The following is a 27,980-nucleotide window of genomic DNA, read 5'->3' as shown; positions in this document are numbered from 1 at the left end:
GCACTTATGACCTGATGTGTGTAAATGTATCTCACCTCTAAAACAATAATAAAGTAAATTAGAAAAATTATTAAAGATAGTAAAACCTTTTCCCTTACACTTACTGGTCTTCTGTGCTTCTTCTTATCCCTACCTACTTCTTTCCTACTATGTCATGGGTCTTTCTTCCCTTCTGGTACTCATCCTTCTTTCTTTTTTACCAAAAAAAATTACATATCATGCATATTAACTGTTTTTCATACTTTTCGTCTGTGTAGTTTTTGTCTTGGGCATCTTATTTGAACATCCTTCCCTACATTTCCCTATATTTCCTGACATCCACTTTTCTAATGGCTGTGTAAAATTCCTTTGCATATAAGTATCACAGTTTTTGGATCCACTCATCTATTGTGGGTTATCTGGGTTGTTTCCATGTTTTTGCTACTGTGAATAGTATCACGCATCATTTTTAAAGCACAAACTGAAGTGGTGAAGATCATTTTTTAAAATGCAGTGAACGTAAAAACATTTTTTAAAATGTTGAAACCCAATATTGACAAACACTAAGACATCCACTTTTCAGGTTACCAATGATGCAGTTGCTATACACACAAGCTCCTACCTTAGTAAGCAATCCCTTCATTGTTGGTTTTCCCTCAGGCTGCAGGCAAAGTGGGTTAGCAGCTTGTACTCGAAGAACGTTCTGTAACACTTTAATCCATTCATCCAATATATTTGGAGAATCAGCAGTCAGATAGTATGTGTGTTTTTCAGTGGTCAGCTAGAATGTAATAAGAAAGCAAGAGGAAAAGCAATTGTGAACATGTAGGGTTATTAGTACTGCTGTGTCCATTCTTTAACCAACACTGCTTAACATGGATGCAAATATGCTAAATATTGAATTCTAGTTCTAAATAAATCAGTCCCTAGTAATTTATAATACGTTAGTAACTTTGTGAGAATTGTATTTTTTTGTTTCAGTTTACTTTTCAAATTTGTCATAATATAAATTTTGGGGTAGTGATTTTACAACTTGAATCATCACATTATCTTTTTCACCCTTTAATGTGCCATTAAGTAGTTGTTGAATTGAAGAGTAGAATGACTGGAGGATACAATGAAATAGTACAATTTTAGCAAATGAAGAGGAGTTTCTTTATAGAAATGAGGAAATGAACTATAAACAAAATGAGAAGACCTTGCACAAAGATGAATAATTCTTGGAACTAACATGTGACCAGCTATTGTGAACCCAAATATTTCTAGTCTCAAATTAATCACACAGCTAATTTCCCAAATACATCAGAAGCATACAAATAATTCTTAAGAGCCATGCTCTAGGATAAAGTTTCCCAATTCCCGCTTTGAGTTCTCAGTCCACTAAAAACATTGATCATGTACCTTTCTGGCAAATGTTGTCTTCCACCCTCCAAAGAAGCAAGATGATAAGAAAATGATGGTTATTAGAACATTTCAGAAATAAAGTGAATTTACATGAAATATATCAGAATATTTCTCAACAACTTGCTTTAAATGAACAGGTTTCAGGCAAAACTAGCCTTATGGGCAAATTGGGCAGCTACTACTTCTCTGCTGTGATTTGGCAGGACAACCTCTCTGCTCACCAATAGCTCTTCCACTTAGATATAAACACTCACAGTTCATAGAAGAACTGCCATTTAGCTATAATGGTAGCTACTCAGGAAGCTGAGATCTGAGGATTGAGGTTTGAAGCCAGACTAGAAAAGTCTTTGAGATTCTTATCTCAAGGTAACCAGGAAAATATCCAAAGTGGTGCATGGCTCAATTGGTAAAACACCAGTGTTAAGTGAAAAAGCCAAGTGAGAGTAGAAGGCCCTGAGTTCAAGCCCCAGTACTGGCACACTCACACTTGTGCATGCACACACACACACACACACACACACACTCACACACACACACACACACACACACACAGAGCTGTCATTTGTTGGATTCTGTATTAAAATACAAATAATCTTGAATTTAGTTATATATTGCTAACATCTTACTGGGAATTTATTTATTAGATAATCCTCTAAAATGGCCTGTCATTTTGAGAGCTCAGATTATATTCGGGGAAAGAAAAGTATAAGGGTTTTAGAAAAGGTAAAGAAAGTTAATGGAATTATCCAACATAAACTTACTTTATTTTATAGTTTTAACTAAATAGTCTTGGAATGTTTCATTTGAGGATCAGATTCATTACAAACTGAAGAAAGAAATATGGAGTCATTCAATCTCCTTCCATTAGCTTGGATAATAAAATATAATTGATTGGGGGGGAAAGAAGGGTAGGGGAGGAAAGAAGGGTAGGGGATAAAGAAGGGGTAACAATGCTCAATAGGAAATGTATCATTACCTTACTCGTGTAACTGTATCCCCTCTGTATGGTATCTTTACAATAATATATATATGTATATACATATTAAATAAATAAAAAAAATTAATTGGGATTTTCCCCCTTTGGTGCCAGTCCTGGTCCTTGAACTCAGGATCTGGGCAGTGTCCCTGAGCTTTTTGGCTCAAGGTTAGCCACAGGTCCACTTCTGAATTTTGGGTGGTTACTTGGAGAGAAGAGTCTCACAAACTTTCCTGCCCAGGCTGGTTTCAAACTACAATCCTCAAATTTCAGCATCTTGAGTAGCTAGGATTATAGTCATGAGCCACTGATGCCTGGCATGAGATGTTTTTAATGATAACAAAGAAATAAAAACAGTAACAACAATAGCAATAATTAAAAAAATAAGTACCTGCACAGTTTGTTTATTATCTCCTCTTAAAATACTGCAGGATGCATTGAGTTCAATATGGCCCTGAGGTTTCCTAATTACATCGCTCTACATGAAAAAAAGAAAATCAAATGGAAAAAAAAATCAAATGTAAAGAGATTGAATGTAATAGTAATAACAAATGCTTTTACCATTAATACATAATTAATTTTGCATTACAAGAAAGAAAATCAGTAAGGAGTTTTATTTGTATTTGGAGAAATTCAAGCTTAAAGAGCAAGAACTTTATACTCACTGGAGATTTGTAGTAAAGTAATTCGCCACCTTTAAGAACAAACCATCTCCGCTTCCAAGTCTTTACTTTACCACTCATTTTTAGTAGATAGCCAGATTTTTCCAGTGGCTCCTAATTAAAAAGGAAATACTATAAAAAATACTGTAAGTCTCCTTTTGGAGGCTCAAATTAACTAAGTAATTTTTTATGATAAAGCTGATTATATTACAATGATACAAAGATAGTTTACCATATAAAATTAATAAATGTAGCACAGTAAATTAAGAAAAAAAGAAGAAAATCAGATAATCATTTCAATAGATGTACAAATTAGTCCTTGACAAAATTTAGTATCCCTTCATGACAATGGACCTAAAAAAGCTAAGAGTAGAAGAAACCATTGTAATAGTTATATATACATGAAGATTATAACATCACACTAAGTAGACAAGCCAAAAACATTCCTTAATATTAGGAATGAGGTAAGGGTATCATTTCTCTTCATTCTTACTCAAGATAGGGCTTGAATTCTTTCTTTCTTTCTTTATTTTTATTTTTTTGGGGGGTCCGGTCGTGGGGCCTGAACTCTGGGCCTGGGCACTGTCCCTCAGCTCTTCAGCTCAAGGCTAACACTCTACCACTTGAGCCACAGGGCCACTTCCTGCTTTTTTTCTTTTTGCTGATGTGGTGCTGAGGAATCAAACCCAGGGCCTCAGGCATGCAAGGCAAGGGCTCTACTACTGAGCCACCTTCCCAGCCCCAGGGCTTGAATTCTTAACCAGAGCGATAATCCAAGAGAAAGAAACAAAGCACTAGAAATAAACTTAATCAAAGCAGTGAAAGACCACAAAGATGAAAATAAAATAAAAGACCTCCTGTGTCCATGGACAAGCAGAATTGATACTACGGGAATGGCCTACCAAAAGTGTAATCTACAGATTCAATAAAATATCCATCTAAATTTCTTCAGAATTTAATCCCTCAGTCATATATTCTGTTCTTTGAAAGAGTAATTCTACACAAGGTAAAATTGCCTTTAGTTGAATAAAAATATTGGTAGTGGTTATCTAGGGAAGGAAAATTTCTTACTGTTATCTAAGTAATTTTAAAAAAGCTGATAGATACTAAGCTTAGTGCCTATGGCTCATGCCTATAATCCTAGGAAATCAGGGGGCTGAGCTCTGAGGATCAAGGTTTGAAGCTAGTCTGGGCAGATAAATCATTAACGAGAAAAAAAGCTAGAACTGGACCCAAATACATATAAAAAACTTAATATAAGTAAACAAACATCTAGTATTTACATTTTTCCCAATGTCACTGGAAGATGAGCAGGTTTTAGGAAGCTTCTGCTCTGGCTGTAAGCATTCTGTGTCTGTGGCATAGGCATCAGGAGGGATAGCATAATCACTTTCAGAAGCCACAGAACAAACAGACACCCCTAAGAACAGAAATAAATCAAGTCAATATTAATAAGGGCTCTCCAAATGACATCTGTGAGTTCTCCTACAGAATATAAACATTCCTAAGTCAGAAACCACCATAGACTAGATTTATTTTCATTTTTGGCCATGAAGAACTTTAAAAGAAGAAAACAAAACTAATGAGTTAGGAATGCTATGCTAATCTCCAAGGAAGTCAAAGAAACATAAATAATATTATGGCTTGATTACACCCACAGCTGGGGTTATATATATAAAGGATATATAATAGTCTATGTGCATCTTATTAAAAATTAAAAATACTGTATTCACATATTGGTATATAGGCAAACAAATATTCAACTTTAATTTACCAAGACTTTCACAATCGTATTATAAACCACTTAAGTTCTATAATCACTTTTAAAGTAACTCCACACTAAAAAACAACCTATGTCTGGCACAGTGGCTCATGCCTACAATCCTAATGACTTGGGAGTTGGAGGTAGGAATTCATCAGTTTGAGACCATCACAAACAAAGCAAGACTCTATCTCAAAAACAAAATGAAAAAAAAGAGCTGGGGTATATATAACTCAAGTGGTAGGATATTTGCTTAGCAAGCCTGAGGCCCTAGGTCCAATTCCTAGTAATGCTCTAAAAATGCATGGTTTCAATAGTTTCTGGGTATATTTGGTCAGAGGTGGGGCTTGAACACTGGGCTAGGGCACTGTCCCTGAGCTCAACAGCTCAAAGTGAACGCTCTACTGCTTAAGCTACAGTGCCACTTCTGGTTTTCTAGTGGTTTATTGGAGATAAGAGTCTCAGGAACTTTCCTGGCTGGGCTGGCTTTGAACCGGTCATCCTCAGATCTCAGTCTCCTGAGTAGCGAGATTACAGGTGTGAGCCACCAGCGCCCAGCTCAATAGTATTTTTAATGGAAGTAGAATAAGCTACTAGTTGTCATTAAAAAAAAAAAAGTATGCCAGCAGCCTAAAGTAAAATTCATTGGAACTTTCACAATATTTCAGTTGTTTAATTACTTATGACTTGTAAACTACATTTTCAAAATCACAATTGCAGATTTGAAATAAGAAATGAAATCAAGGGCTTACATCATTTTTCATAGTATCTAGCAATTTAACAAAATGCTAACACTTAATGGCCTATTAGAATGATATAGTTCTTGTAATACTTATTAGACTCAGAGAAGTAATCATTATGATTATATCTTTATTTTTCATAGGTAAACAAAGACTAGGGACCTCAGAGATCATCCAAGCTAAGGGCCCATTCTCTAAGTTGTCTAAAACCTAGAGATGACAGGATTTGTCCACAATCAAATAGTTAATGAGGGGCAATGTGGCAGGGAAACATCTCAGGCTACTATCCCCAGGACCAGTGTGTCGGTACTGTCTGATGTGCTAGTGTTAGAACAGACAACAAAACAGAAATGTGTCAGTCCTCAGGGAACCTAGATTTGGGGGATGAGGGGAGTGAGATGACAAGTATGCAGTAAGTGCTCTGAAGAACAGAACATAAAAGTCAGGGTCTGAACGTACTGAGACCTATTCCTGGGAACTGTAGCCTGGATTGTGTTCGCTGATAGTCAGGACTGAAGACAAGTCCAGACCTTCTGAACCATGAAACTCCCACAACTCTTCCCCTACATAAACTACTGCATAGGATTGTAAGTATTGAAAGCAGCAGGAAAAACAAATATATCCTTTGGTTCTCCTCCAGCCAGTGCAGAGCTTAGTACTCTTCCCAGACCACCACTCTCTGATACATTTGGGGTCACCCAAGGGCTTAGATGCTTGTTTATTCCTGGGGACACAAACTGGGGGAAAAGGGGCTGTTAAACAAACTGGAATCTTCTGAGTTCTCAGGCTGTAAAGCTCCCTACAGCCAACAATGGCTTCTAAGGTAGAACGAAGGGAAGCCTCTACAGTGCAAACAGCTCAGAAGCAGAGGACTGACCCTTCTATAAGAGACCTTGATCTGAGCAGTACTGGGGATCAGGCCGTGGTGAATGCTTGGCTACTGAGTCATACACATATCCCCAAGTTCATGATATCCCTTTATTTCCATAGAAAAGTTATCTCTTTCCTCTGCAGACAATAAGACAATTAATAATATAATAACGATAATAATGAGACTATATGGCTTGGAATGAAGTAGAAAATTAGGACTAGAATATAAACATTTTAGTCCAAGGGTAATTATTTGAAGCCCTATAGTTTGAAGCAGGTACTTTGATTCTTTTTTTAAGCCAATTATGGGGATAATGTTCCAAATAAATATTCCACATGCACCCAAACTTTTCCCTTACCTCGTTTCATGGCTCTGGGGCTGCCGGGCCCACTGCGGCTGCGCGAGTCTGATTCTGATGTCCGTGAGCTGGACCTGGAGCTGTCCTCTTCCTCGGAGCCAGAGGACTCATCCAGGAAAGGGCTGCTGCTTATTTGGGTTGCCTTCTAAAGAAAAGCAGTATAGCCTTCCTCTATCTATCCCTAAATTTACCTCTCTCTCTTTAGACATGAAATGGTTTACAGAAAGTTAAGTCATGGAATAAAATTTTTAAAAAGAAATACAAGAATATATTATGCCTATGAAAGTCATGTTGTCAAACCTCAGATTCTAATTAGTGAGGAATTTGTCAATTAGGAAAGATTCCTGAACACATAAGGTTGTCAGTATTTGCCAGTCCTCATTTTAATTAACATCTGGCAAGGAAGGGAACCCTGGCATTGATACAAAGATTTTTGTAAATTAGAAGTCCCCATTACATTAATAGTATGTTGCCTTTAAACAAGTAACAGCCTGGGGCAGAGGTGAGGAGAAACCACATGAAAATAGATGCAGATCTCTACAGCTTTGAGAAGAATAATTATCTTTTCCAGACCATTCCAATTCTTTTTTTTTATGATATATTAATGTGAACTTCTAAAACTCTCTACAAAGGGAGAGTGTGCAAAATGTTAAGAATGGAATCTGGAGCTTTGAAAAAAGTTGTTTTTTTTTTTCAGGAAGCAAGCCACATGTTTAAAGAAACACTGCTGAGTTACCCCCTTCAACGTTGTATAGACCGGAGTGGTCAGATTCTTGTATATCAGAGATGTATAAAGTCCTGATGTGGTGCAGGAAAGCATGGTAGCAGCATCTGAAACAGAAAGACATTCTAAAAAGCCAAACAACGATCTTTCTAACTAGCATATTGGCCTATTTCCGATGACTATGAATTATCATTGTTTCTAATTAAAGGGAAATTGTGTGAACATTCCATCTGCTTTCTGGCATTTATAGGTTGATATACATACTTTTTTTATACAGCTCATTATTTCTTCAAATTCTTTCCTTATAACATTTCCAAACTAAGCTGCAACTCTCAGCAAGAATCACAGCTTTTATTTCTTTAGTACCTTCATGCACATTTACCTCAGGCTATGCAGATTCAGTAATTCATTGAGATTGATTAACACCTGTTGGAATGTTCTTTGACCTAAAGTCCTGTTACATGTTTTTTATTTTTCTTTGTGCTAGTACTGGGGCTTGAACTCCGCGCCCTCGTACTCTTACTTGGCTTTTTCACTCAAGGCTGGTGCTCTACCACTTGAGCCACACTTCCGGTCCACCATCTTAATCATTTTCAAGGATACAATTCATTGCTAGTAATTACAATGCTGTAAAATAGATGTCTGGACTTTTTTATCCTGTAAATGTCCCTTTCTCCTCTCTCCTCAGCCCCAGTAATTAGCATTCTATATTCTGTTTCTATGAATTATTTGGCTACTTTATTTACGTGGAATAATAAGTTACTTGTCTTCTATAGTATATTACCCTATCATGGGCATTATGTTGTCACTTAGCGGAACTTCCTCAACTATGGTGCAGCATGCAAAAGCACTTACTTTTATTAGTGTTTTCCATAGTGAAGGCCTCAGACATTCGAATTCCTGATTTGGCTACAGCATAAATTCTGCTTTCCTAATTAATGTAAAAAAGAGATTTTTAAAGGAAAGTTAAAGAAAAAAACTCAAAAGATTACTTTCAGTACATGTTTTTTCCATTTGTGTTTCACTTAGCAGTCACTAGAGTACAACATTATTATTAAATGCATCAAGGCCAGTAAAACACCATAGTGAATAATATTATAGAGATTCCCTCTCCCTCATTTATCAGTCATTTAAGATTCTTTTGACGATGTAGAAAACCAGTAAGTGGAAGCTTAATATTCTTCCATTTTACACTGTGGTTTACGGGGGGAAAGGAAGATATACCTTTAATGGCTATAACAGTAACCTAGAAACCATTCACAGTTACTAATCATATATATATACATATATATATATCATCCTTAATATTTTGGAACATGATTAAAGAAAAAGAAAGATCTTGAAGTCATAAATCACACAGCATACTCTATCTGGCATTCAATGCTATCACTTTTGTATTTCAATTATATTTCAAAACAACAGAAAAATACCTGAGGTCAAATGATAAATGATTTTGAAAATTATAATAGATGTATAATATCATATGATCCTAAAAGTTATTTAATATTCCCTTCTTCTCTGACAATGATCTCTGAAATGGGTATTAGCTCTGTCCATGAGAAAAGGGACTCTAAATGGTTTCCAATACACAGCATAGATCACCATATGTACCTTCTGTAATGGGTCTAACCTAGACCAAGCAGGCTGAATTAGGACACAGTAGGCAACCAACACCATCATCTTTTCAAAATGGTCAGGTGCCAGAGAAGAAACTGAAATAAACTGCTGATGACTGGTAGCCTTTTTGAGTGAGGAGTGGCTGAATGAATCATATGTACCTTCCCTGTGCAGGTGATTGTGAGACACATACAAAGAGACTAAGAAGCAAAGTGGTTAGATCAGAAGAGGGCAGTAAACAGATAGGAGGCAGAGGCCATGACTGTGTTGGTCTGGAGAGTAGGTAGTAGTAAGAGATGTCATAAGAACCAATGGAGGGGGGCTGGGAAGGTGGCTCAGTGGTAGAGCGCTTGCTTTGTATGCAGGCCCTGGGTTCGATTCCTCAGCACCACATAAGCAGAAAAAAAAAGCCAGAAGTGGCACTGTGGCTCAAGTGGTAGAGTACTAGGCTTGAGCTGAAGAGCTGAGGGACAGCCCCCAGGCCCAGAGTTCAGGCCCCACAACCGGACCCAAAACAAAACAAAACAAAAAAAGAACCAGTGGAGTATGAGGATGACCTGAGACTCTGGTGTACTATCAGAGGTATTGCTGAAACATGAATCATATGTTTTCCCTAGAGAGCGACTGCTATATTTTGAAGGCTATCCCAATTTATTAAGGAGAGGCTATGCTCTACAGTAACTTCTTAACTCAGAAAAATGAGACATGTTCTTTCTTTGAAACTTGTAAATATATAAGAAACACAGAGATGGGGCTGGGAAGGTGGCTCAGTGGTAGAGCACTTGCCTTGCATGCCTGGGGCCCTGGATTCGATTCCTCAGCACCACATAAGCAAAAAGAAAAAAGCCAGAAGTGGTGCTGTGGCTCAAGTGGTAGAGCACTAGCCTTGAGCTGAAAAGTTGAGGGACAGTGCCCAGGCCAGAGTTCAGGCCCCCCAACCGGACCCCCCCCCCAGAAAAAGAAACACAGAGATAAATTTCCTACTTGGATAGCCAGCTTTTGAAAAGCAACACTACTGAATAGTTTCAGAAGAAGAGAAGTGAGAAAGGCAAAAAAACAAAAACAGTACAATGGTTTGCCAAGTGAAACAAACTTGAAAGCCTAACCTAAATCTCTGAAAATCTGAACATAATAAAAAAGGCAAAATCTGAACTTCTCACTGCCTAAAGAGTAACATGGTTAGAATTACAGAGAATCACATGCCATTAATTTCCACATTTTTTGGGGGAGGGGGTCCGGTCATGGGGTCTGAACTCTGGACCTGGGCGCTGTCCCTCAACTCTTCAGCTCAAGGCTACCACTCTACCACTTGAGCCACAGCACCACTTCTGGCTTTTTTCTTTTTGCTTATGTGGTGCTGAGGAATCAAACCCAGGACCTCATGCATGCAAGGCAAGCGCTCTACCACTGAGCCACTTTCCCAGCCCAATTTCCACATTTTTGTACCATCCAGAATTTCATGATAAACTGTAGATTTCATATGAACACTGAAATAGTCTCTTGAAAACAAACAATAGCAGTTATATCTCAAAGTCTGCCTTTATACTAGGAAAATATAGCTAGTCCTAGTTTATTTAAAATTAGGGCAATTACTAAATTAAAAAGTGTTAGTAGAAGAACATGAATCCAAAAAAATTTAAAATCCTGCTAATCAGATGTTTCTCTAAAGGCCTAAAGTTAAGTCATGCCAAAATGTGAAGGAAACCTTAAATCCACAAGACAGACCAATTCACTTTGTTTATAATACAGTTAAGAAGGGAGACAGGACAAGGCAATGGATTTAAAGTATTTACCATTTTCACTCTGAGAATGAGAAGAATCTGATGACACAGAAGTAACTAGATGCTGAAGAAGGAAAGAGTAGAAAAAAAAAGGTGAAACCACAAGTTTTTCAGGATCCAGGAAACTGTAGAGAAGCAATCACATAAAAATTAAAGTAGCAAAGAGTTTGGAGCCAGTACCCAGCTATCCCTGCTGGAAGCAGAAGAACCAAAGACAGCACTACCAGGTACAATCAGATGGTTCTGCCAAGGGATTGCCAAATTTAGCTGCAGGAAAGGCATACAATCTGTAAGCCTTATTGCCAGCACCAGCCAAAGGGGTGGCAGTAATTAATCCACTGCAAAAGGCTGCAATGGAAGAACTAAGACATTCTATCTTCCTCATATTCTAGAGAGCAACAAAGGATTTCCATCTTGGAAACTTTTCTCTGGATGCTGCCATAGCAGTTTAACAACCCACAGGACACTTTGGAATAGAATTTGTATATAAAGCCAGGTAATGGTGGCTCACACCTGTAATCCTAGCTACTCATGAGGCTGAGAGCTGATGATCACAGTTCAAAGCCAACCCAGGCATGAACATCCATGAGACTCTTACCTCCAGTTAACCACCAGAAAACCAGAAGTGGCACTGTGCCTCAAAGTGGTAGAGTGCTAGCCTTGAAAAAAAGAATCTCAGGATGGAACCCAGGCCCTGAGTTCATGCCCCAGGACCAGCACCCAAAAAAAAAAAACACTTGTATATATAAATCAGTTATAAGAGGCAAGAGAAGGGAGGGAGTGTCCAAGAGGGACCGGCACAAAAATGTTAGCTTCAGGAAGCTATGCTGCAGCTTAGAAGCCAGATGCTGCAGAAGTCCAGCAGGTGGCAGTACCAGGGAAAAGACCTGTGGGTTCCTGTTGAAGCAGATAACAGAGGTACCTGAGATGCAGCTATAGTTCGCACCATAGAAGAGCTGCAGCCTCCCAGGAAGCCAGTCCATGCCTAGGACTTGCTGTCAAAAGCTAGAGTAGCTCAGGAAATATCCAGCACAGGTCACCATTAGAGGCAACTGTGCAGACACCTAGCAACAAAGCAGCTTTAGAACTCCCTGCTGTAACATATTGGGGGGCAGGGATAGCCATCAGCAAGGAATCTGAAGGCCTTTCCCCCCCTCCCCATGTAAAATCCTCTGAGAAGTCCTCACACACAGACATTAAGCAGTCCCTTAAATCTTGTAGAGAAGTCTATATAGAGAGACATATTTATCACAATGTATTGTACATAAATTAGTTTGCCTTTGTTCTTACTTTGGTTTGTTTGAGTGTTATAGTTGTTTAACTGTATGCTTTTTCTTCTCTGTAAATTGAAATAAAAATCATTTGCCTTTAACTTCTACATTCTAGCAAAAACTTAATTCTACATTTAATTTTACATTTGTTTCTCCCTTTCTTTTCTCTGAATCCCAATACCAGCCTTTTAGTGCTCTTTTTCAAATCACAACATCACCCCTCTTCCTATATTTCCTTTCCATTTATACCTTCCTTTTATCTACAATTGGAACACTGCTCTTACTCATACTCTCTTCTACAGTTGCTCTTCCATTGCTAATTATTTCTCACTACCTAAACTCGTATCTTGTAACCAGATTTCTTGAACACCATTTGTTTGCTTTTTGGTTTTAGTTTTGTCTGTTTTTCTCTCGTTTTTCTCTCTCTTTTCTCCTTCTTAATAACTGGTGGTGTCTTTTTGTTTTATATACACACAGAAGAACAAACCAAATCCCCAAATAGCAGATTAAAATAGTGAATATTATAACAGAAATTAATGAACTAGAGACTAAACAAACTATACAAATAAACCATGAAACAAAAAAGGTTCTGGGCTGGGAAGGTGGCTCAGTGGTAGAGTGCTTGCCTTGCATGCATGAGGCCCCGGGTTTGATTCCTCAGCAGCACATAAGCAGGAAAAAAACAAAGCCGGAAGTGGCGCTATGGCTCAAGTGGTAGAGTGCTAGCCTTGGCCTGAAGAGCTGAGGGACAGAGCTCAGGCCCAGAGTTCAGGCCCCACGACCGGACTCCCCCCCCCCAAAAAAAGTTCTTTAAATAAGTAAATAAGATTGATAAACCTGTAGCTAATTTAATCAAAAGACTGGATTCAAATCAATAAAACTAGACTTGAAAAAGTGATTTTCACAACAAATGCTAAAGAAATTCAAAGGATCTTGAGGGAATACTGAAAACCTATACACAAATAAGTTGGAAATCAATAAGAAATGGATACACTTTTACATACAAGTTTACATACAAGTTCAATGAAATTGAACCAACAGTATTTATAAACTATTTCAATAGAGCTATAACAACCAATGAGACTGATGCATTAATTAAAAAAAAAATCTTCCAACAAAGTTAAGTCCATGGTAGATGGATTCATGGAAGAATTCTCCCAGACTGTCAAAGAAGAACTAAGTCCTCCATGAAATAGAAAAGGGAAGACCTATACAAATCATTCTATAAAGCAAGTATTACACTCATTCTAAAACCAGGCAGATATTAAAAGAGGGAGAGACAGAGAACTATAGACCAATCTCAGTGAACACTGATGCAAAAATTCTCAATAAAATCTTTGCAAACCAAATTCAACAACATATCAAAAATCATATAATGTGATCAAACTGGCTTTACCCCAGGGATGCAAAGACAGTTCAACATACATATATCAATAAATACATGAACAGGACCAAAAATAAAAATCACCTAATCTCAATGCAGAATAAAAAGCCTCTGACAAAATTCAACATTATTTATGGTAAAAGCTCTGAAGAAACTAGGAGTAGAAGGGACATATCTAGCCAGGCACTGGTGGCTCACACCTGTAATCCTAGCAAGGCTTAGATCTGAGGATCGCGGTTCAAAGCTAGCCCAGGCAGGAAAGTCTGTGACACTCTTATCTCCAATTAACCACCAGAAAACCGGAAGTGGTGCTGTGGCTCAAATGGTAGAACAGCTCAGAGACAGTGCCCAGGCCCAGAGATCAAGCCCCATGACTGACTAAAAAAAGCGGGGTGGAGGGTGGGTGGGTGGGGGAACATATCTAAACTTAATAAAGACAATATATGACAAACCTATAGCCAACATTAACTGGAGAAAAGCTGGAATCATTTTCCCTAAAGTCAGGAGTGAGACAAAGATGTCTACTCTCCCTACTCTTATTCAGTATGGTACTAGAATTTCTAGCTAACACAATAAAGAAGGAGACATAAATTCAAATAGGGAAGGAAGATGTCCTATTTGCCGCTGGTATAATCCTATACTTACAAGTCCCTAAAAAACTATCTTTGGAAAGGTATCAGAATATAAAAACAATTCTCAAAAACCAGTAGCTTTTCTATATACTAAGTGAGCAAGCATGCAGAGTCATTCAATTTCCTCTTGTCTTTCTCTTGAAAACTTGTTCCCCTAGGAAACGAGATGTTCTGTTTCTTCAGATGTTTGTTTTAGTGGAACACCAGCTCATAGGAGGAAGCCTAGAATGGTCTAGCACACCTTGGACAGTGGGGTAACTCAGTCTAGTTAAAGTCCAGAAATGGAAAGCTCATTTCCCCACCAATTTATCATAAAAAATGGCAATAGTCCCCCAACAACAAACCCTCAAAGAAACAACTGCCCGATTAATAAGTGGGCTAATGACTTAAAGAGACTTCTCTGAAGAGCAAATAAGAATGACCAATAGACACATAAAGAAATGCTCAACTTCTCTAGCCATAAAAGAAATTCAAATCAAAACACATTGAGATTCCACCTCACCCGAGTTAGAATAGCAACAGATGCTGGAGGTGATGTGACCAAAAGGGAACCCTACTGCATTGTTGGTGAGAGTGTAAACTTATTCAACCACTTTGGAAAGCAGTATGGAGGTTCCTCAAAAGACTACACAGAGAGCTCCCCTATGACCCAGCAATCTCACTTTTGTGCATTTACCCAAACAATCACAAACAAGACCATACTAAAGCTACCAGCACAACTATGTTTATTGCAGCATTCACCATAGCTAAGATATGAAACCAACCCAGATGCCCCTCAGTAGATGAATGGATCAAGAAAACGTGAGATACACACACACACACACACACACACACACACACACACACACACACACACACAGGAATTCTATGCCATCAGAAAGAATGAAACCACCCCATTTGTTAGGACAGAAAGATTTGGAAAAAACTATATTAAGTGGAGTAAGCCAGACCCAAAGAAATATAGGTCCCATGGTTTGCCTTATTTGCAATAACTAGTATACATCTTGGACAATCTTACCAGACATGCAGAAAAGGTCATATATAAGATGATGCTATACAAAGTGAACCTCAAGATAGGGACACAAGAGGTTTTTATCTTTGTTGCTGTTGTTTTAATGTATTTATAGTGTACTATGTGATTTTTTTGTTTCTTTTCTTTGTTCCTCCCCCATGGTATAACCCCTGTTTTCACTGTATTTAATTCCTGTGTCCTGCAGCTTGTATATACATTTTTCTAATATGTGGAGGGGTAATGAAATAACAAAATGCAGAAATAAGGGTATCGGTTGACTCATTGTAACAACTCAATTTACAAGACATGTTGAAAACCAACTTTACAACTTGGGAGAGGGTGAGAGTATGGAAGGGAGGAGTTGAGGAGGTGGAGAGGGAATGATGGTAGGCAAAAACAAAGGAGGAGGTAACAATGCCCGATAGGAAATGGACTCATTACCTTACTCATGTAACTGTAACCCCTACGTACAGTTCTTTACAATAAAAAATGTTAAAAAAAAAAAAGAAGGTCTGGGAAGGTGGCTCAGTGGTAGAGTGCTTGTCTCACACGCATGAGGCTCTGGGTTTAATACCTCAGCACCACATAAGCAGAAAAAGCCAGAAGTGGCGCTGTGACTCAAGTGGTAGAACACTAGCCTTGAGCTAAAGAGCTGAGAGACAGTGCCCAGGCCCAGAGTTCAGGCCGCACAACTGGCAGAAAAATAAAAGAAAATAATATTAAAAAAGAAAATAGACCTCCAAAAAATGGCAATAGATCTCCCATGTGTTGTATGTCTCAAGACAGAACTGGATGGGAAAAGAGAGAGAAATTGAATTCTAACCTGGAAATTTCCAGAATCAAGTTGGATTTTAAAAGAAATAGGAGAAAAAGTAAAAGCTGAAAAGCACTGAGAAAAGAAACCACAGTGTATGTTTTATACAGAGGAATATATAATTACCCAAGAGGGAAACCGGTGCAGGGGAGGAGTGGGAGGTTTGTTGCATGCGGCCTTCTTTGCCAAGTCGCTGACTTCCTGGTGGTCTAAATATGGAGATTCTGGAGAGTCCTGAGTAAATAATCCATCATCACAGCTTGTATCCATATTCTCTACATGCTCTGCACTGTCGCCATCAACTAGATCAAGATCGGTTTCCTGAGGTCTCAGTGGTCGTATCATGCTTATGGCATTTCTGTTTGTACCAAACATCCTGTCAGAACTTAACTGTGGCTGGCTTAAGTGCCTTTTGGTGAGTGCTACACTTATACTGAAAACATTAGGAATCCTTAACTTAGGGGACAGCAGGTGTGATGAAGGTGCTACTTGTGCTCCTTTTCCTGGGAGTGAGTTAGCATACTTTGGAGTTAAAGCTGGGGTCAAAATAGGACTGGGAGTGTTGGCCTCACTTGATGAGGATGAATAATCCAGTCTTTGGGATTGAAACTTTTTATTCAGTTCATCTGAGGAACTATCTTGCTCCTTCTTACTTGTTTCAGAATTTCCCTTTTCAAGAAGTCTATTCTGAGCCTTCCACTGTGCCTCCTGTTGCCAAGAATAAAGCTTCTTGTGTTCTGGTCTCTTTATGCCAAAAGTCTCTTCTTCAAATATAGAACTACTGTCATCAGATGCTGTCAAATATGCTTCACTTCCCACCCGGCCACATTGGGCACCTTCCTCCGACGTGTGACTGGAAAGGGTGGACGCAGGTCTGGACTTGGATCTTCCTTTGCTCCCATCTTCCTCCTCAGAACTCCAGTCACTCGCTGGAGCACCAGAATTCTGGGACAGACTACCATCTGTCGCAAAGCTTGCTCTTGATTTCCGGTTCTGCTCTAAGCTGCAAGGGGTTTCATGCAATGTTCTTTGGTTTCTGTTGATTTCTTGGACTTGATTATCAGCTGATTTCTCTACAATGTCTGCTTCTAGAAAATATACCAGCACAGTATTTTTTAATAAATCTTTGCTATACATTAGCTTTATGTAACTACACTGTGGGAACTAGAAATTTCATATAAGGTTAATTTATATTATCCCTCATCTTATGACTTAAAGAAGTTTTAAAAAATTTAAGTAAAACTATGAGCTTTATACAAAACACAAAGCTTTAATAGTTCAATGTAATTGTATCAAAACTGAAAGGCTTTTTACAAACAAATACATTGATATAACAAGAGTCTAAAAACATAAGGAAAGAAACAAAATGTAAAGTAGGTAATTTGACCATGAGAAGCAGGCACTGCTTTCTGCAGTACTATGGAAGTGCTCTACCATTTGAGCCACACCCCTAGTCATTTTACTTGTAGTTTGTTTTTCACATAGAGCCACAGAATAAATAGCTTTCCCCAGGCTGCTCTCAAACTGTGATCCTCATATCTCACTTCCCTGGGAGTATCTAGGACTACAGGATGTACAATGATTCCTGGTTCCTTAATTCCTTTTTCCATTAAATTTCTAATTTATCATAAAATAAACATAAATATAATAAACACAAAGCTTTAATTTAAGAAACAAACATGTGTCCAAGCTTTAACATATGAAATAAGTAAATTATGAAGAAAATATAAATAAAAATGCTTCTTTGGCTCTATTTTTTGTTTAATCACAATTACAAGATTTTTTTATTATAAGAATAATACTTTTTTTGTGTGTGTATACAGTCCAGGGACTTGAACTTAGGATCTGGGCACTGAGCTTTTGTGTTCAAAGCTAGCACTCTACCACTTGAGACATAGCTCTGTTTCTGGGTTTTTGGTGGTTAATTGGAGATAAGATGGACTTTCCTTTCTGGACCAGCTTTGAACTGTGAACTGTGAACCTCAGATTTCAGCCTCCTAAATAGATAGGATTATAAGCATGAGCCATGGATGCCTGGCTAGAACAATACTCACTTAAATGCCTTTACATATGGCTTATTTATATTAATGGAATAAGTAACAGAATACACAATCATCTTAATAAACAGTGAATTAAAACTGTAGACTAAAGCTAGGTGTGGTGGAGCATGTTTGTAATCCCAGCACTAGGGAGACTCAGGCAGGTGGACTGAGTTCAAGGTCAGCATAGAATACATGGTGAGACCCTATCTCATAAAAGAAACAAAAGATTAAGATTATAGAACAGAAAAGGAACTCTGAAAACATAAATATGCCTCAGAGTTAAGCAACCAGAGGCTAAACAAAATCACTTGAAAGTTTCCTATCAGGTGGTTTGTTGAACTTGTGAGTGAGCTAAAGCTGCAATGCCAGCCACTGTAACCCTATCTGAGATAGAATGAGCATCTTGAAAAAGAAAAAAAAATAGCAAGTAATGGCAAGAAGCAAGTAACACAGCCACCTTCTAATGGAAAAATCATTATATAGTCTTCAGGACAGCATAACTAAGCTACAAACAGCTGTCAGAACTATAATTTTTCTCCTGTGGATGAAGAAAACTTTCAAGACTTTAAAATATTTGGGAAAAGTCAACAAGAGAGGAGCTTGCACAAGGACAAGAGCAGCCCACAGCCATACAACACAGAGGTTTAACAGCTAGCAGATGTACAACATAGTAGTAACAGCTGTCAGTGGCTGCACGAGAGCACTGAATTCAGAGTCTATGAATCAGGAAAGGAATAAAAATCTGCACAAACAAGCCAGGAACCAGTAGCTCAAGCTTGTAATCCTAGCTACTCAGGAGGCTGAGATCTGAGGATTGTAGTTCAGGATCAACCAAGGCAGAAAAGTCTGTGAGATTCTTACTCAGAAAAAGATGGAAGTGGTACTGTGCCTCAAGTAGTAGAACATTATCCTTGATCACAAAGAGGCTTAGGGACAGCAGCCAGGCTTTGAGTTCAAACCCCTAGACTTGCAAAAAAAAATCTGCACAAAGGACAGGAGTCTAAACAACTAAGCAAATATTTTCCACTTAGAAGCAACAAACGGAAAAATCAAAGCAGTTACTAAACTGTGCCCTAAGGTTCATTTCTTTATAAGTTTGCTAGACCAGAATTAATTTCACATTTAATATATGAAATTAATTTTAATATTCTCCATGAATAATGAATAAAACATAGTTATAATCTGAATCTCAGTTACAATAAGTAGCTTGTAATATCACTTCTATCTGCTGTGGAAAAATTACTAAGACAAAGTCAGGCACTGGTGACTGATGCCAGTAGTCCTAGCTGTTCAGGAGGTTGAGACCGGAGGATCATAGTTCAAATCCAGATGCAGCAAGAAAGTCTGTGAGATCCTATCTCTAAAGCCTCAAAAGCCAGAAGTGGAACTGTGGCTCAATAGTGGAGCACTAGCTTTGAGCAAAAAAGGTCAGCAACATCAACCAGGTCCTGAGTTTAAGTCCAAAGACTGGCATCAAAAAAAAAGTACTAAGCCAGAAAAATCAGTTTCTCTGTACTTACTACTTTACTTATGTAACTGTAACCTCTCTGTACATGACCTTAACAATAAAAAAAAGAAAGAAAAAAGTTTATTCTGTGTAACACTGGCAAAACCCCCAAGAAGGCACAAAAGAGTGAGATCTACAAAGTTCAGTGTGGTGTCAGTATAGAAATTCTCCCATTAAACTTCAAGTTGTCAGTAAACATTGGAGAATTGAGATATATGTAGATTAATTAATTAATCATAGCAAATGATTTGTCCTTTTAAAAACATACCAGTAAGAGCTGGGAAGAGTGCTTGCCTTGCACGCATGAGGCCCTGGGTTTGATTCCTCAGCACCACATAAGCAGAAAAAGCCGGAAGTGGCGCTGTGGCTCAAGTGGTAGAGCCCTAGCCTTGAGCTGAAGAGCTGAGGGACAGTGTCCAGGCCGAGTTTAGGCCTCATGACTGACAAAAAAACAAACAAAAAAAAAAACCATACCAGCAAATGCTGGAGGTAGAGAGTATCTAGCAAGTGGAGGGCCTGAGTTCAAATCCCAACACTATAAAAAGAAAACAAAACAAAACAAAAGGGTAAAAATGCTATAATCCATAAATACCTGCTGTGTCCTTTCCTTCCAGAAACTCAGGCTCTTTAGATGATATTTTGCCCATTTCCTCAGCTTTTACTGCTTGAGGAGGACTCTTTGCTCGGGAAGAAAAGCACCCAAATGTCAAACTGCTCAGGCGTTGTCCTTCTGAAGACTTAGTTGTAGTGACAGTGGACGACTTCTTCCCTTGAACTTCTGCAAGGTCATTAATCAAAATTCAGGTCTGAATTATTACAACAGTTTGTTAAACACAGAGACAATGCACATAAAAATGCAGAAATCATTCTTTATACCAGGAAAAGGCCTGAAGTTCATCTTTATTGATATATACTAACACAGGAGCCTGAAGGTTGATCATCTCAAATATATTTTTAAAATACATCTGTAGGAAGTAGAGGTGTGGCTCAAGTGGTAAAGTATCAACTTTGAGAGAAAAAAACCTAAGAGAGAGCATAGGCCCTGAGTTCGAGCCCAATATACCAGAATACCCACACATACACACCCTACAAGTCTATTTTATATATTTAAATGTTCAAAATATTTTAACTGCAGTTATTTTAACTGGAGAGAGAAAAATACTTAATATAGTTAAAATACTTAATAAATACTTTGAAAGCAGTAAGTCCTCAAAACCAAAATATAAATAAGAGGTAGAATTTAAAAGTTAATATTGGAAAGCAATGTGATATTATCCAAAAACATGAAATGGTAACCCCTCTGTACAGCACCTTAATAATAATAAAATTATATTTTAAAAGGGTTAATATTAGTATAGGTACAGATTATTTCCTTCATCACAGAAACTTCCAGATAAAAAGTATTTATCCACAGTTCAAAGACTAAAGATGTGGTCTAAAAATACTACCTAACAATAACTGTACATCATGGAAAGTGATCTGAAAGCTTGTAAAATATCCTTCTGAATTATTTCAAGAGTAGCAAATATTCCTTTGGATTTAATATTTGCAAGCAGTCAAAAGTTATAAAGAAATCTGTTAATAAACATAAATGTCGTGTGTGTGTGTGTGTGTGTGTGTGTGTGTGTGTGTGTGTGTGTATTGCTGGGATCAAACTTGAGTTTCCTGCATAACAGGAAAACATTCTACCACTGAGCTACAACCTTGGCCATAAATACCATTTTACTTAGTTTTTTTTTTTTCAAACTTGGGGTTTGAACTCAGAGTTCCATGCTTATTAGGCAAGCATTCTAACATTTGCTTTTGCTTTATTTATTTATTTATTTATTTTCCAGGTATTATTTTCACCCAAGCTCAGTGTAAGATGTTGATTCTCCTACCTATCTATACCTCCCAGTATCTAAGATGACACAGGTTCCTACCATCATGCCCAGGTTACTGGTTGAGATATAGTCTTGCTAACTATTTGTCTAGGCTGACCTCCAAGCTTAAATCTCTGTCTACTAAGAGGTTGGAATTACGGATTTGAGCCAATGTACCCACCTAAATGTGTTTTTTAATAGGCTAATGTTACTACTGATATTATGGAGTTATCATCAGATGGCCAGGATGAAAATCCTCATTCAGAAGACTTAAATAGAGAATGGTTTAGCATCCCGGTGATCCATGAGTATGCTAAGCTATAACATTTGCATCCAGCTAACTACCAGCTCAGTCATGTAAGAATCCATAGAAGTATCCTGTAACTCCCCCTTCAAAGAAAGCCAAGTCCAGAGACACATTCAAAAGATGTGAAGCCAGGGATCCCTTATGAAAGTGTTCAATGCAGCTACCATTGCAATGACTACATTGAATGCAGCCACTGAATATGTGACTCCCTGATTCCTACTATAAAAGTTAATTCTCTTTCTAAGGCCAAATTCATATCTTCTTGGGCTTTTGAAGTATCTATTATTAATATAAATACTTCCACTATTTGGTTTCATAAGTTTCTCTGAATTTTTTCAAGGAAACAGGGATATGTAGCACTACCTTGCTTAAAAAGACCAAAATGGCCAGGTGCCAGTGGCTCATGCCTATAATCCTAGCTACTCAGGATCATGGTTCCAAGCCAGCCCAGGCAGGAAAGTCTGTGACACTCTTATCTCCAATAAATCACAGCTGGAAGTGGCACTGTGGCTCAAGTAGTACCATGTTAAGCCTTGAACAAAAGAAGCTCAGGGACAGTACCCAGGCCCAGAGTTTAAGCCCCAAGACAAACAAAACAAAAAGACCAAAATGTCATCATTGTCAAGAGATTGGTACATAAGGGTATCAATAAGCTATGGTTTATAATCCTTGGACTCCTGGGCTAAATCAACACATAATACTTTTAAGTCAATACATAATAATTTTAGCAAGCTGAACTCTCTGGGACTCAGTATAGTCCTAAAAAGAGGATAAATGTAATCTGTTAGAGTAGACAGAGGCAAAATTAATACCTAGCTTTGCTTTTCTGACCTGTGTATCAGCCACATTGATAAACCTGTACATCATCAGTCCAATTCTTTGTGCCTTCCCCTCTCATTCACTTAGGTCTGGGTCTTCCAGTTTGCTTATAAATTCTCTTTTGTTTGATGATGATGTCTTCTTATATGACATTCATATTTAGGTCTTTAAAACACCAGCGAAGTCTAAATAATAGAAGACTAAATAATAAAACTTTTTATATAGCCAAATAATCCAACTAAGCCACCTTAGCAAAACTATTTGTACCTTGTAATCTTGACTGTATTAATTTTATCTCTTCAGTTTGGTTTTGGTTGATCAAACGAAGATTCTGATTCTCTAATTCTAGCTGAAAAAAAATAGTGATATTCTCTTATATAACCACATTTTAAAATGGACTATTAAATTATAAGTTTTAGAAAATGTTAATATGTAAATAGTTTCCATGCCAGTAAGTTTAAAAAAATGACAAGAATTAATTTATCAGCATAATTATGTTACCAATATTTACCGAAACTAAGAGTTTTAAGTGTTTGCACTCCCCTATTCTTTTTGCATTATAAAACTGTTTTAACCAAATTATAGAGCATTTAAATCTGTGCTTCTCAGACACTAAACACATTAATTTTATGATATATACATGTAAGCACTATAATTATTTAAGATAAATTAATTCAAACTGAAGCCAACTAGAATGAAGCTGTTACTCTGATCATCATGAGCCTATTGCTATTTTTAATTTCAGAAATACAATGGGTTTTGAACAAAACACAGTAACACCAATCAGAATTTTTTTCACTCAGTACGATCACATATTCTGATTATTTTATTCAAAAGCAGAAAATGGTAAAGGAAAAAAAAACAATAATAAATACCTCATTTAACTTAACGGTTACCCACTCTTTGATCTTAGCTGCTTTCTCTTCTATTATTTTAGCTTCTTGTGTTCGTATTTGTTTCTGAAATAACGCAACAGTTTGTTTAGTTCAAACATAATCATGGTGGTCTGGAAACGTTACATTAAAAAAAAATTCAAAATCCAGTGAAAACAGGGGTTATACCGTGAGAGAAGAACATACAAAAGAAGCAAAAGAATCACATAGTGCATTGTAAGTACATTAAAAACACTAGCAAGAAAGAAAAAAACCACTTGTGTCCCTGTCTTGGGGTACATTTTGCTTAACATTACTCATGTAACTGTAACCCCTCTGTACAACATTTTTTTTACTATATATATATATAGGCCAAACTGGGCCTCAAACTGGTTTTGAGATTTTTTTTTTCTTAACAAAACTGATGGGGCAGAGGGTGGAATGGCAAAAGATGGAGAGAGGAAGGTAAGAAGAGAGGTTGGGAGAGGAGGAGGAAGTACACACTATTAATTTTAACAACTGTCCTCTTATAGATCATGTGCTGAAATCAGCCCATTAAATATGCTTAAAAAATAATTTCTGGAATAGTAGAATCAGGTCAATCAGGTTGGGGAAAGAAACCTAACTATAATGTGCTCAGGAGTATGGCCGTTTTCTTCCTCAAACATTAGTTTTAAAAGCTTTAGGAAAAACAAACATTGAAATATTCTAACCTAGTATTTATAAATCTACTGAGAATGTGGCTATATTATCAGGGCAATGGTTTGGCTGAGGTGTTAGAAACTGAAAACCAGATAAGTTTGTTTTAAATGCTGAAGGTGAATAATAATATGATGTATTTCATCAAACATTTTTAGTGGTCAAATGTGAATACTGTCAAATGACTACTTAAGTTAAATAATTATAATGCATGTCTTGTAATAAACACTTTAAAATAGTGGGTGCAGGGGCTGGGAATGTGGCTCGGTGGTAGAATGCTTGCCTGTCATGCACAAGACCCTGGGTTTGATTCCTTGGCACCACATAAACAGAAAAAGCCAGAAATGGCACTGTGGCTCAAGTGGTAGAGTGCTAGCCTTGAGCAAAAGTAGCTCAGGGACAGTACCCAGGCCTAGAGTTCAAGCACCAGGACTGGCAAATAAATTAATTAATTAAATAAAACAGCGGGTATAGGTAGCTTGAGCAAAAGTAGCTCAGGGACAGTGCCCAGGCCTAGAGTTCAAGCACCAGGACTGGAAAATAAATTAATTAATTAAATAAAACAGCGGGTATAGGTAGCTCATGCCTGTAATCTTAGCCACTCAAGAAACTGAGATCTAAGGATCATGGTTTAAAGCCAGCCCTGGCAAACAAACCCAAGAGATTCTTTTCTCCAATTAATCCCCTAAAAGCCAGAAGTAAAGCTGTGGCTCAAGTGGTAGAGTACTAACCATAAGGAAAAAAAATGGTCAGCACCCAGGCCCTGAGTTCAAGCCTAGGACCAGCAGAAAAACAACAACAAAAAAAAAAACCCAACAATCCCCGGCCCCGTCAAACTAAATAATTTGTCTCAGTAAACTAGTTTAACCTACACATTTCTTAGTACAAAGATTAGCCTCAAGTATAAACTATTTTTTTTCTTTTTTCTTAGCATACATTAGCTATACAAGAATTAGCTATACAAGGGAGGATTTCATTGTGTCCTTTCTATGCATGCTTATAATCAAACATAAATATTTGTAACATTTCCATAAACATTTCTATAACACCTTAACAAGCTAAAATAAAGACTGGCTACAAACATTTGTTTTCCTTTTTTCTCTTTTTTATTTCAAGACAGCATCTCAGAATGTAGCCCATCCTTGCCTGTAATTTGCTATGTAACCAATGCTGGCCTCAAACTCATGATCCTCCTGTATCAGGATCCCTAGTGCAGAGATCACAGCATGAACCACCATATCCAAAGTGGTTGTAAACAGATATAAATACCTGCTGATAACTAAGTATTTCCAACTTCAATACTACAATTAAGCTGTAAAGTGAAGGAGAAGGAGCAAGATCACATTTAAAAAGTACCAAATGCAAGCCTTATACACAATGCAATTTTAGTTGTACCTTTTACCATGCTACAGTCTGACTAAATAAGGAAGATTTATCTTTCAGTAAGATTTATCTCTTTTTAACCTTTGTGATTTGTGACAAACGAGTAGACACATTTAGAAGTCTTTAATGATTATGTTTCCTAACCTGCTCTTCAAGTTGCAGTTCCAAGTTTTGAATGATGTCATCTTTTTCCTGGAGAAAAGACTCTAGATCTTGACACTTTTTATATAACTTCATCTCTGATTCACTGGTTTGAATATTCGCGGCATTTAATTTCTCTTCCATAACTTGTACCTGAATTCAGAAATAAAATATTAAAATCATGCCCAAACTTAATTTCTCATAGTATTAAACTTGGACTTTAACATTACATAGGTTCTTAGAAGCTATCATCAGAAAAGGACAATATTAATAAATGCAAGATTTAATGTATTTTTAAAATTATAAAGTTTGAAGATTTTTGTTAAAGGCATTACTCTGAAGTTCTTAAGGACATAAGAGGTTATCAGAATACTACTATCATATAAGGTAACAGTCATGTTTACTAAGCAAAGAGAAGTTGCAAAGTTTCTGTGTGGAAACAGAACATTTCTAGCCTCATTTCGTATATTTTAAACTATAAAGAAAGAAGATGCATGATGAGCTAAGACTCAAGTCAGATGACCTGTATAGCACACTGTGAGCAGGGGGAACTGAACATGGATGGGGAAAAAGCACAATGGAAAGTAAAAGTAAAATAAAATAATTTAAAGCCTTAATTAAGTAGTTGGGTGCTGGTGGCTCACGCCTGTAATCCTAGTTACTAAGCAGGCTGAGATCTGAGGATCACAATTCAAAGCAAGCCCGGGCAGGAAAGTCCATGAGACTCTTATCTCCAATAAACCACCAGAAAACTGGAAGTGGTGCTGTGGCTCAAGTGGTGGAGCACCAGCCTTAAGCTGAAGAGCTCAGGGACAGCACCCAGACCCAGAGTTCAAGCCCACCATAGACAATAAATAACTAAATAACTAAATAAATACAAGAGACTAAACACATATAGAAGAATGTGTTCCATGAGGGCTCATTGACTGGCTGAAAATGTTGGATGAATATTTGACAAATGTCAAGCGTATTCCAGGCCCTGAGAAAGCATCAGTGAACAAAATAACCACTATGCACAGAAATTACATTCTAGTGGAAAGAAAGTGGAAAGATCAAAAATATAATAAAAAGCTGGGTGCCAGTGGCTCATGTTTGTAATTCTAGCTACTCAGGAGGCTGAGAAACTGATGATTGTGGTTCAAAGCCGGTCCAGGCAGGAAAGTCTATGAACTCATCTCCAATTAACCACCAGAAAACTAGAAGAAGAGCTGTGGCTCAAAGTAGTAGAGCACTAGCCTTGAGCAAAAAAGCTCAGGGACAGGCTGTAAGTTCAAGTCCCATGATGACTGGGGTGGGAGGAGGGGGGAGAGATAAATAAAGATAAAATACATACATCATATATAATATATATACATAATGTATATATAATGTATACATATACATATATATCTATATATAGAGAGAGAGAAAGTAATTAGTACAAGTTTATTTGAATAACAGGTGTATGCCTGAAGAGTGGGTGATGCTTCAATCTGCTTGAATCTTCTGCAAAACATCTTCTAGCATATTGAATCTCAAAAAAGTATATCTAAAAATTGTGTTTGCTGACCTGCACTGGTTACATAAATCTATTCAACTTACAGTGAAGTTTATTTAGATTTCACTATCACCATCTTTCAGTTGTCCCTTTTCACCATCTTTTTATGAACCACAAACTTGAGCCTTGGCTTGGAGGTAATGTCACCAGGCCTTGGCTTGGAGGTAATGTCACCAGGGACTGTGAGCAGGTATAAAGAAGGGAGGTGTTGGGGCTGGAAAGGTGGCTCAGTGGTAGAGTGCTTGCCTCCCATGCATGAGGCCCTGGGTTTGATTCCTCAGAACCACATAAACAGAAAAAAGCCGAAAGTGGCACTGTGGCTCAAGTGATAGAGCGCTAGCCTTGAACTGAAGAGCTAAGGAACAGTGCCCAGGCCCAGAGTTCAGGCCCCACAACCAACCAAAAAAAAAAAAAAAGAAGAAGAAGGGAGGTGTTAATGAGAATAAAAAAGAAAATAAAGTATTTGGGACTATATACAATACAAAGATTTTTTTCTATAGATTCAAAATAGATAAGAATGTAATTTTAGCAATGGATTAGGTTATAAATAAGAAAAATAATATGAAAGTATTTGAGAAACTAAAGATGATAGTTAAGAGGAAAAACATCTTAACTATTAAAAATCTCTTTGAGGCCAGGTGCCGGTGGCTCATGCCTGTAATCCTAGCTACTCAGGAGGCTGAGATCTGAGGATCAAGGTTCAAAGCCAGCCTGGGCAGGAAAATCCGTGAGACTCTTATCTCCAATAAACCACCAGAAAACTGGAAGTGGCGCTGTGGCTCAAGTGGTAGAGCGCTAGCCTTGAGCTGAAGAGCTGAGGGACA

General features: G+C 37.5%; 1 protein-coding gene across 1 annotated transcript in view; it reads right to left on the bottom strand.

The window, feature by feature from the left end:
- The window catches only part of Plekhh2 (pleckstrin homology domain containing, family H (with MyTH4 domain) member 2), a 105,486-nt gene that overhangs the window by 48,450 nt on the left and 29,056 nt on the right, over positions 1 to 27,980 (bottom strand). The window contains exons 4-15 of the mRNA XM_013017888.1: positions 25,623 to 25,772; positions 23,400 to 23,483; positions 22,792 to 22,873; positions 20,129 to 20,314; positions 16,114 to 17,075; positions 8,332 to 8,407; positions 7,489 to 7,583; positions 6,753 to 6,897; positions 4,305 to 4,441; positions 3,025 to 3,135; positions 2,751 to 2,837; positions 602 to 760 (exon numbers count right to left, since the gene is read on the bottom strand). Coding sequence (XP_012873342.1) covers positions 602 to 760; positions 2,751 to 2,837; positions 3,025 to 3,135; positions 4,305 to 4,441; positions 6,753 to 6,897; positions 7,489 to 7,583; positions 8,332 to 8,407; positions 16,114 to 17,075; positions 20,129 to 20,314; positions 22,792 to 22,873; positions 23,400 to 23,483; positions 25,623 to 25,772 — 2,274 coding nt within the window. The remainder of the gene's footprint in view (positions 1 to 601; positions 761 to 2,750; positions 2,838 to 3,024; positions 3,136 to 4,304; positions 4,442 to 6,752; positions 6,898 to 7,488; positions 7,584 to 8,331; positions 8,408 to 16,113; positions 17,076 to 20,128; positions 20,315 to 22,791; positions 22,874 to 23,399; positions 23,484 to 25,622; positions 25,773 to 27,980) is intronic.

Source organism: Dipodomys ordii, unplaced genomic scaffold, assembly GCF_000151885.1.
Source record: "Dipodomys ordii isolate 6190 unplaced genomic scaffold, Dord_2.0 Scaffold37, whole genome shotgun sequence".
NCBI classification, from domain to species: domain Eukaryota; kingdom Metazoa; phylum Chordata; class Mammalia; order Rodentia; family Heteromyidae; genus Dipodomys; species Dipodomys ordii.
This window is presented reverse-complemented; position numbering and strand designations above follow the sequence as displayed.